Source organism: Eretmochelys imbricata, chromosome 8, assembly GCF_965152235.1.
Source record: "Eretmochelys imbricata isolate rEreImb1 chromosome 8, rEreImb1.hap1, whole genome shotgun sequence".
Classification (NCBI taxonomy): Eukaryota; Metazoa; Chordata; order Testudines; family Cheloniidae; genus Eretmochelys; species Eretmochelys imbricata.
This window is the reverse complement of record NC_135579.1, coordinates 12,984,589-12,995,766: the sequence shown is the minus strand read 5'-3', so window position 1 is coordinate 12,995,766 and position 11,178 is coordinate 12,984,589. Positions and strand designations below refer to the sequence as shown.

Below are 11,178 nucleotides of genomic sequence, written 5' to 3'. Positions count from 1 at the left end.
TCAAACTTTTTCTTGACAGTCTTTCCATTGTATTCTCAGTCTTTCACATCCTTTCTCATTGTCCTCTTCCTCCCAGGATTGCTTTGCTGGTCTTTCTTCTTTCATTCTTATCACATGTCCAACCTACCTCAGTGCACCCTCCGTGCTATCACTGAAGGTATGTTTACACTGCATAAAACACCTGTGGCATGGATGGGTCAGCTGAGTCAGGTTCATAAGGCTCAGGCCTTGGGGATAAAAAATTGCAGTGTAAATGTTTAGGCTCAGAGTGGAGCCTAGGGTCTGAGATCACATGTGGGGAGAAGGTCTCAAAGCCAGGGCTCCAGCCCAAGCCCAAATGGCTATAGCGCTATTTTTAACCCTGCGAGCCCAAGTCAGTCGACCTGGTTTCTGAGACTTGGTGCCATGATTTTTTTTAATCACAGTCTAGACATACCCTAAGAGTTCCAGGTTCATCTTTCCTTAATTCCTTCCTTCCTCTGCCCCCTCTGCTAGCCTGCCATTCTCCTTACTATATTACTTTCAACTACCTGTATTTTCTTTTCTTTCATCTCCGTAAGACCCACTGTTCCCAAACCATAGAGCAGGTGGGGACAAGCACATGCAGCATCCATTTTTCTTTTCAATTTGTTACTTAATTGTCTGTTTTAATTACATCACCTAATCAGAACTGATATACAAGACATGAAAAAAATATTTAAGAAAACAATTAAAAAAAAGAGAAAATTACAGGACTGAACTGCCACTCCCCCCCAGGTTCTAGAATCATGAGTCAGACCCCGAAAAGATCATGAGATTGGCCCAAAACCTATAAGATAGTTTATATATTAGTTTTGATCTGCTTTTGATATTTGAACTCCCCCTGACCACACTCAATGTGTGTGACACACATTATTGGTGCCAACGCTCCCAAATGTATTTATAATTCTGCCCTGCATATCCCACTCCCATTAGTTCTTCCCTCCCAGCTCCCTGTTCAGACCCCTTAGTTCAGCACCTCATCAACCCCACCCATCAGTTCAGCCCCCTCAGTCACTCCCCAGTTCAGCCCAATTCCATCCCCCCATTTAGCCTTCCCCCTCAGTTCAGGCCTTCCCCCTAGCCTCACTTCTGCTCCTTCTGGGGCTCTTCGCCCTCCTTCCCTAGGCCTGGGTGGCTGCAGAGTTCCTTCTTCACCTTCCAGGATGCGGGGAGGGTAACTGGGGTTGCCACCACGGAGATACAAAAAAACAGACCAATAGGAATGATCCCGATTCCTGAGCCCCTGGAACTGCACAGCTGGTAGCATGTGCTGAGCACCCTTATGGATTGCCTGGGACAGAAACCTCAGCAAAGGGGCAATATTACAGGGGCAGCTCCAGAGTCCCCTTCCCAGGCCAGGAGCTGCAGGAATGAAGAGGAGAGGGAGAAAGAAACAGAGGAGCAGTCCCCTTGCTCACAGAAGGGGTGGGGGAGCTGCCCCCATCCCCTCCTATAAGAATGGTGTCAGGAGCAAGGGTGTGTGAGAGAGCTCTGCTTACTTCCTGCAGCAGCTCTGGCTGGCTGTCTTTCCCAGCAGGCATAGTAGAGGGGCTCCCCCTCAGGCAGAGGGGCTCCAGCCCAGACTCCTGAGACTCTCAAAGAAATCCCCACAGCTCGTAACACTGATAAATAGATTCAGCCATCTCAATCTGAAGCTTCTTTTCACAGAATAATGGGTGGAATCCTGGACCCAATGGCAACGGCCCAGTGACATCAGTAGAGTCAGGACTTCACCCAGTGAGGATGAAGATCCACACTGTGATACCAACAGAACATTTTACCTGTTCGATTGAACTCATTTGTACAGTATTCAGAATACACCATATTGATAAGTGTGGGATGATTAGATTTGATAAAATAGATCTCTTTATTCTTTAAAACGCATAGTTATCATCCATGACTCAGTCACATAAGTGACAATATTCTGAAAAGTTATTGTACATGTTTAATTGTAAAAAAAAAGGTAATTAGAAAACGTAACGATGCTGACAGCAGATGTGCTTCTTTACTTTATGTGCCTGCTTATAAAAAAAAAAAAAAAAAGTATGTCAGAGGCACAAAGATGACATCAGAAAAGGTTCCTTAATTCACAGATGACTGCACCTTTCCAAAAACATTAAAATGGAAAAGCTGGATTGATTTAATCACCCATACAAGCGAAACAACGTAATGATGATACTTAGTGCCAAATTGGTCTTTTGGGACCTTTTCCATGTAAATAATACAAATCAAACCTTGAGGTTCAGTGTAGATATGATCTGACAAGTGAGCCAGGCTTTTCATTTTACTTTGATCCAGCTCCAAAAACATACCCAAGGTAAAATTGTTTTTAACCATTTTCCATTTCAATTTTAAATTGTAGACGTTTATCATATGGGAAAATTGCCTATAGTGCTTAAAAAACAAGCCTAACTAAACTGACTCATAGCCTTAAACATGAAGATATTCCTATATTTGCTATGAAGACTGAAATACAATCAAAACTATGCCATCTGATGAGATTCTGCATCATCTGATTGTTTTTAATGGTGTGTTCTGGATTTGCACAACCTGACTCGGAATCTTGAAATATTTTAGCACTGTTCCCCTTCTCTTAGATATAATTGTTTGAACCTATAGTTCTGAAAGTGGATAGGCCTTTGTTTTCTAAATGACTTCCCAACTTTACCTCATGCTTCCTTTCTACAAATAGCCAGAATATATTCTGCAAACTGCAGTGAATTGCTTTAGACGAAAAATTCTGTGTGTGTTAATTTTATTTTGATTTGTGAACTCCTTTGGTTATTTTGTTACTATAGTCAAACTTAGGTGTTAATTTTATTTTCACATTTGACTGTAAAAATAAAAGTCTCTTTCCTTAGACCCTATTTTAATAACAGAGTGAAGATTCAGCAACTTGAAGTCTCTACAAATAAAGAAAAAAAAATCTTGGCCAATACTCTCAGAATTGGGTGCCTAAATATGGATTTAGTAACCTAGCTTTAGACACCCAGATTTTTTAAAAAATTGGCTCTTGTGAATAATATAAATCTTGGGGATTTTTTAAAAACTTCTGTTACTCACTCACTGGTGTATTTAGGATTTAAAAGGCTTTTCTCTGCCCCCCCCCCCCTTTTTTTTGTATGTGTGGGTCAAGGTTAATGAAAATAAGATAGATATTTTATTTTGGGTCTTAAATACAATATTATGTGCCTACCACCAGAGATATAGGATAAAATATTTGCTCTGCTTGAAGATTATGTGATATTTGTATTCTAAGCCTCACCATAGTGGGTTTCTTTAAATAGAAGCTATACTTTACTCCTAAATTGCTTAAGGCAAAGGAAGCAGAGATGATGTTTTTATGAATGTTTAAATGCAAATGGAACTGAGAGTGAATGCTATGCTAGCTAACATCAAAGGCTCACCAAAATCTCTGCATTAATGAGGCTCTTTGTTTCCTGGATCACAGATTACAACAGGTTTCCAACTCATTGCCAAGGTTTTATCTCCATTTGGGAGGGCTGTAAATCTCAGACGATATTTTTTTTTCAGATGCAAAACAAGAGGATCATCTGAAAGAAAGGAAAATTTAAAGCAGCAAATATTCCATTCAAATTATTCCTTACAGTGATTGCAGGTTTTGATTATTTTAAAATATAATCTGAAAAAGAAAGGAAATGTACAAACTGATTTGCCTAAACTGTAGCACTTTCATTAATTTGGTTTGACTAGCTGAGTAAGGAGAAGTATAAGCAGTACCAGGTATAGTATCCTTTCACATATCTATTTTTCCCCATAAAAAAGTAGCAACCATTCTGTGACATTAAAAAAGTCACATATCTGGTCAGAGTGGTTTTTAGAAATTAAATATATTGATTACTTTTTAAAGTGGCACCAAATAATTATTCTCATCCCAAAAAGCAATAAAAAAGCCATACACAGCAATAAGCTCCTTAATTAACAGGCAAAATAGGGACCCAGATTTTCGGCTCCTTAATTAAAGTGTTGAATGCGACAAATATGTGCTATATTGGGTCATAAAGACCAATTCAGCCGGCGTCGTTATAGCCTGTAGAAAAACCTTCCAAAACTCCAGGCTACCGTATGCGATCTTAATTAAGGAAAACAAACAACGGTGTGTTTTTCTAAGCTACCAGAGACACGCACAAGACCTGTTGTCTCTGACCAGCCGAGATGGGGAGTCTCCTTTCCATGGGAACTGTGGGATTGTTGTTGTTTTTTTCTTCACACTGACGCCAGAACAGACGTGTCTCGTGTCTTTGGAAAGTGGCTGCGAAGATGTTTAATTTCATGTTTCCGGACAAGTTAGGAAAACTAATAATTTTCTGAAATCCGACGTCACGTCTGTGTTCCTAACGAGACCGGGGAGGGGGGTTTCAAGACTTGCCAAGGCCAGTGCGGCCGCCCAGGACCCAGGCGGGACGCCGGGGCTGAGCAGAGGGGACGCGGGGAGGGAGATGTACCCTCCGAGGAGAGGCTTTGACCGAGCCCTCGAGGTTTGCACGTTGCCTCGGCAAACGAGCAGCCTCACCAATCACACCCCCAAGCAAACTTCTGGGGCGGGCCCGATCCTGCTGCCCCCGGGAGCGGCTGACCCCGGGAGCGGCTCCGCGGCCGGCCACCCGCCCGAGCGAGCGAGGTTGGCGGCCCGAGGGCGGGGGGCTTGAAATTTTACATTTCAGCCCCTTAAAATCTCGCTCTGGAAATCCCCCGAGCCCGCCTCAAAACCCCCCCTCCTCAGGGAGACCTCGCCCAGCCCCTGGGACAGCGAGCCGCACGGGCCCCACAGCGGCGGAGGCGGGCTGCGCCCCCAGGGCGTCGGGGAGGGGGGTGTAGCGGTGCCTCCCCCCACGCCCAGCCGGGCTGCAGCTCGCTCCGCGGGGACGCGCCGGGGCGCGCGGGCGGCGAGCGCGGGCCCTTTAAGACCGGCGCGCGGGGCTCTATGTGTGCGCGCGCGAGAGAGAGAGAGAGAGAGAGAGAGCGAGCGAGCCAGCCAGCCCGCCAGCCGCCCAACCCCTCCCCGGCGCTGTCAATCAGCCGGCGGCTGCTTTGATGTCTCCAGCCCTTGGCTGCTGAGGCTCCGCCGCCTCGCTCGCACACACCGCTCGGCGCCGGGCGCTCCAGAGCCGTGTCTCTCCCGGTCGGAGCCTCGGGCTTGCACTACCCCAGGCTGCTACTTCGCTGAACTTTCCGGGGGCTGGCTGGGGGGGGGCGGGGAGGGGGGTTGCTGCTGGCCCCGGGATCCTGCTGCTGCTGCTTCACCATCCCCCCCAGGCTGCAGCCTTGCAACCCCCCCTGCCCCCGCCCCTTCCCCCCCAAAAGGGTTTGATCTTCGGGGGGTGGGGGGAGCGCGGCTGCAGCCGGCGAAGTTCCCGTGCGGCTCGGAAGGGGCGAGGCGGGGACGCGGGGGGGTGGGGACCATGCCCCAGCTCAGCAGCGGCGGCGGGGATGACCTGGGGGCCAATGACGAGATGATCGCCTTTAAGGACGAAGGGGAGCAAGAGGAGAAGATCCAGGAAAACGCCTTCACCGAGCGCGACCTGGCCGACCTCAAGTCCTCGCTGGTGAACGAGTCGGAGAGCAACAGCAGCCCCGCGGCCGCGGCGGCCGATCCGGAGGTGAGAGCCCCCCGCCCCGCACCAAGGGCTTTGCCCCCTCCCAGCCGACTCCCTTCGGGTTTATTGCAACGAATAAAACTTTGTCTCCCTCCCCCTTTCCCCTGCTGTGCTTTTCTCTCCCCCACAGGCGATCAGGCGTGTGCAGGATCCTCAAAGGGTTTATCAGGAGAAACTCCCGGATCACATGGAAGATGGTTAGTTTCGTAAACCATTCATTGCTCCTGCCCTTCCTCTTTCTACAGCCTCCCTCCCCCCCGCCCGCAACCACTTGGGTGATGTGCTGAGTCCTGGGGGGGGAGAAGAGAAATTTCGTTTTCTTTCTATAAATCAGAGCAGACAAAAAGAAAAAAAACCAGGGAGGAACTTTGATTCGCCAGATGAAGAAGCCCTTGCGTGCTTGATACATTGGATTGCCACAACACAAGGGGCTTTCAGTCACTCCCTTGACGTTTAACGTGTAAACAATCCTCCCCTTTCTCACAGGGTTTGAAATATTATTGATCTGCTCCTCTCTTGGTGGGGGTCCTGGGAGGCAAGTTTTGCAAAGCGGCGGTGATGCCGGTGGGATGGTCCAGGAATACTACCGCTGTGTGAAGTGTGCGACAGGGAAAAGCTTTTATTTGGCTTTATTACTAAAGCCAAGTCTGAGCCGTTGATGGGGGTGGGCTAGTCCCACAGGTAGACCATACAGAGCGTTTATAAGCCCTAAGGGCAAACCATGCACGTGAAATAATTCTACTGGTAGAGAAGGCAACAAAAAAATACATGATGCACGTAATGTTCTGTTTGTAAACTACAAGCACCTCGCACAGGCAGAGGAATGACCTGTTGCAGGGCAAGTCCTAATGAAGTACTTTAATTTTAACAGGTATAAAGCATCAGGACACGGGGATGTACAAAGGATCTGCTTATTCTGGCTACCCTTTTCTAATGCTCTCAGACCCTTATCTGCCAAATGGATCTATGTCACCTTTGGTGAGTTCATGATGTTTCTGAGACTTTTTAACCTTTCGCAATTGAAGTATATTGCTGTCTGCCAGGCAATCACTTGACGCCATTGCTTTTACTGACATGATGTAGCATTATTCATAAAATGCCTAAGACGGTGGCCTAAAGAAATTAAAGGAAAAAGATCAGAGAGGGTAAATGATGCTCAGCCGTAAGACGGTGGTGTAGTTCTGAATTATCCAGAGGGGTTTCTTTTCAGATCACCTCAGCTTCTAGTTTCATCTCCAGTGTTTCAAAAAAAGAGCAAGAGCTGCCTCCAGAATGCCCCCTTCATTTTTGCTTAAATATTAGATGATAATTTGTGATGTATGTGTTTAAGAATCTAGCCCCAGTTCAACTTCCCCTTGTAAAATGGCTTGCTTTGCCACCCCCTCCCCCCCTGCGCGAAATGAAAGGGTTCAGTTGTAGATGATCTCCATACTGATGGACGTTTTACCATATTTAATTAATTGCTATTGGTCCTACGCAAAGGTCTAATGTTACTAGCAGGCAATGTTTGTTCCAATCTTTATTTTACGGAAGTTTTACAAAGAAATATCAAATAAGTTCTAGTAATTAGGTACACGTTAGTACTTACTGTAAGTTGTGCTAAATGAATTATTTGATATAGTATGCTATTTAGGGAGGGGTTTTGCCAGAAAATCCCTATCCATAGCCACCGCTAGCAGATTTTCCAACAGAAATTGCAAATAACAAACACAAAGAGGCAAATTCTGCCGTTAGTACTGCTGTAAATCTGGAGTGACTGCATGGGTTTCAACCATTATTCTGGACTTGGAGTTGTGTAAATGAGAACAGAATATGTTTTCATTTTTAGTTTTGATCTTACTGCTACAAGATTTTGAACAATATATTTTGACCTCCTTAATGCAAACTGGAGGTTCATTGAAATTCTACTAAATTTTGAAATTTCAATCATGTGTGCACTGGAAAAGTAAGAATACAAAAACTGCTGCTATGAAGAATGCTTTGGTGGTGGGGTACTATGAAAATCTGTGAGTGAAGGTGTAATATAATAATGTTTGTGTGCATCATCCAAATGATTGCAATATCACAAGGTTTAAAGTAGTTAGCTTTTAGGGTAATGGTGGTGTCTGGTTATTTTTGAAATCTACTTGGGTATGCAGTGCAGTTACACTTTACTGGGCAGACCTTCAGCTGGTGGAGTTGTCGTAATTCCACCGAAGTCAGCTTACAGCATCTGAGGACCTGCCTCTACGTTTTTATAATTTTCTTCATTATTCGAAAATAAATGATACATTTGCAAGGCAAGGCCAATATGGAGCATTGTATATGCATCTCGTCACTTGCTTCCTATCCCCCTACCCATTACTCCAGGTTCCTGTTAATCCTCTCATTTCTCTGACAGATAACGCCCTTCTTTTACTATTACATTTTGAAGTGTGATACTAAAGCTGTTTTTTACAATAGCGTTAATTTGTGCTCCCTGGTACAGAAGTTGGATGAGCTGTCACTTACGTTGGTACAGCAGCTATTCAGATGCTTCAGAATTCTGTGAATATTTATATCCATCTTAACCCTTTGCAGATTTTATTCTATTGGTTAAAACTGTGGCAGCCTATTTATTAGCAATGTGGTTAAGAAATAGGCTTTTGGTTAGTGAACCAGTTAAGGAACCTCCCACCACTGCTAATGTAAAAAAGTACAGGTTTACAGTTCGAGGAAAACAAACAGTACAGTAATCAAAAGAGTGAAAAATGACAAGCCGAGCGAGCATGATTCAAAGCCCATTAAATCAGTGGAAATCTTTTAATCAAGCCATACAGATTGTGCAATGCCTTCGGTTTGGTGGATTGAAATGGTGATTTAATTTTCTATCTAAAAATCTGAAACCTATTTAAGAAATATGGAAAGAGTGCTTCATTAAATCAAAGAGAAGTTGCTAGTCTTCCTCTAATTATAAAGAAGGTACAATACGTATAACTTTAATATTTTCTTCTGGGCAATTTGGTGTGTGCTGGTATTGACTGACTGATTATAAAAAGTTAACCTAGTAAGTACTTTTATTACTATCATTTGTGATTATATTAATACTGTCCATGTTCTATAAGAAGTAGGTCTTGATCTAATGATTATTCCCACTGATTGTGTGATCCGTATTATGACTGAAGATTTGGGATACTTATCCTCCAAGAAAAATATTGTGTTTTTTTTTAATTAAAATTCTGCCAGGTTAAGGAAATGGAGTTTGTTTTCTTTTAATGTGTGAACAAATGGGGTTGTACATCACTACAGTGCATGTACTTGATAGTGAAGCGCTTTCTCTAACTGGGGTTTCCTGTGAACATTTGTAGGCAGCTGGGATGAATTTTGTAATCCTCCCCACCCCCCTACCCCCACCCCAAAAAGAGAATGAGCCAGGCAGTGCTTTTTCAAACTGTCAGAGGAGTTTTGCATTAAATGGTTGGAAAAAAAATATCTCAGGCATAGCAAAGCTCCCTGAAAGATCCAAGAGCATTCAGAATTCAGGCTGAAAGTTGAACCCCCGCACTGTAGTGCATTATAAAATTACATATTGTCTGGAGATTTCTACTTTACTTAGACATGTTGTTGTGAATTAAGGCTGGCATTAGTTCGGAGTATTTCTGCTTTTGTGAACAAGTCACAACTTAAGCATTACTGTGGTAACATTAACTTTTTTAAATTTATTTTCACATTAGCCCCAGTTGTGTTTCAGTTTCCCTTAGGGCTCAGTCATAGCTTGGTAACTGAAGTAATAGACTAGGTGTGCCTTGAACTGATCTCTTGTCAAAACCTCATATATATATATATAGGAAACATACTATGATACATTTTATTGAAATGCACCCAATCCCTGTTTTTATGTGCATGTGTGCCTTTCTTGAACCATGAATTCAAAGTGACTTGGTGCTTGAGTTCACCAGCAGCAGAATGCGCCAGTTGATGAATTTTGCTCTCCCCTTACAGCGAGATGGTGACTAAAGGCCATAGGTGCTGGAACTAGGGATGCTGGGGGTGCTGCCACACCCCCTGGCTTGAAGTAATTTCCATCATATATGGGAGTTACAAATGGCTCTCAGCACCCTCATTATACAAATTGTTCCAGCACCCCTACTAAAGACCTCATTTCAGTGCCCTGTGGTCAGCTATTTGGCAGTCTGGCCAAATTCAGGCTGCCCATGCAATAGACTGACAAGGCTCTGTGATTATGATGTGATTATGATCTGTCATATTGATACCTGCTTGAGCATGCTTTCCACAGATGGCGGTTGTATTAGGTCATAAGGTGTTCTGAACTAGCATCATCAACATTGGTGCTGCATATGTCTATCCAGGGACTGACCCTGCACTCCTTCCTCTGAGAAGGCCCTGGCTTTTCCCAGAACAGAAGGTGTAGACTCTGTCAGTTACAAATCTGCATGAAACTTCCAATGAATGAATATGAATGTGTTCAGAAAGTATTTTTCCCAATGAAACATCAAATCATAAAAGTATATCCTTGTTTTAAATAGTACAAATGACTTTTAAAGCAAATTAAGGTGCCTCCTTTGTAACGACCTAAAAGACAGATGTAACTACTAACAGTAGAAGTAAAACATGTTAAAACTTTGATCAGATTAAAATCTTCTTCTTGCTCTGGTTGTATAATTGAGTGTAGGCCTGAGGGAGTTTTCTGAACATTGTTACATCTTGTAGCGCATGGTAGTTAAAGGTTTTCAGAAGCACTGATAAGTTCCTGTATTTTGTATATGGGAATATAAAATAAGGATATTAACTGTGTGGTAGTGGAAGTGTGTAGGGGCCAACCTTGCGCTTCTAAAGTCAGTGACAGAATTCCCAGTGACTTTAACTGGGGAGGATCAGGCCATCTACTCTTTGGGCCAAATTTTGCCATCATTTTCCATGCAAAACGGTTGGATTTGATGGGCTTGTAAGGTAACTTAGGGAATAAGTAATGCCTTTCAAATGCAAGGCTGAGACTCTGGAGAGGCTTTCCCATTCTTTGGACTCCAGCATACTGAGGCTTCAGTGCACCCAGTTATTTGGAAAACAAACACCCTACAGGTTTCAGAGTAGCAGCCGTGTTAGTCTGTATCTGCAAGAAGAAAAGGAGTACTTGTGACACCTTAGAGACTTAACAAATTTATTTATTTGTTAGTCCGTCTCTAAGGTGCCACAAGTACTCCTTTTCTTTTTGCAAACACCCTGCAGAATCTCTTTAAAAGTATTTAAGAATAGATATTTAAACCAAAGCTCAAATTGGAAGGGGGGAAGTAGAAGTACTATCCTAAGCTTCACCCACTTGACATGCCACAGTGAGATGCCATTGACAGAAGATTGTGTGGATTTTCAAAATCTGATACCCTGTAACTCTGCGGGGCTCCTCAGATTTGGTTCTCTCTCAGTGGGGTTTGTATACAAACTTTGGGCAAGGCTGGATTAAGGCATAGCCACACAAGGCATATACCTATGGCCCCAGTTCTCAGGAGTCATGTGAGAATATCAGAATCTGTTTGAGCGAAAAGAGAATCTCCATTAGCCGTTA

General features: G+C 43.8%; 1 protein-coding gene across 4 annotated transcripts in view; it reads left to right on the top strand.

The window, feature by feature from the left end:
* Positions 1 to 5,444: 5,444 nt before the first annotated feature.
* The window catches only part of TCF7 (transcription factor 7), a 121,414-nt gene continuing 115,680 nt past the window's right edge, over positions 5,445 to 11,178 (top strand). For all 4 annotated transcript variants that reach the window (XM_077824318.1, XM_077824316.1, XM_077824319.1 and 1 more), the window contains exons 1-3: positions 5,445 to 5,642; positions 5,770 to 5,836; positions 6,511 to 6,617. In XM_077824318.1, coding sequence (XP_077680444.1) covers positions 5,445 to 5,642; positions 5,770 to 5,836; positions 6,511 to 6,617 — 372 coding nt within the window. The remainder of the gene's footprint in view (positions 5,643 to 5,769; positions 5,837 to 6,510; positions 6,618 to 11,178) is intronic.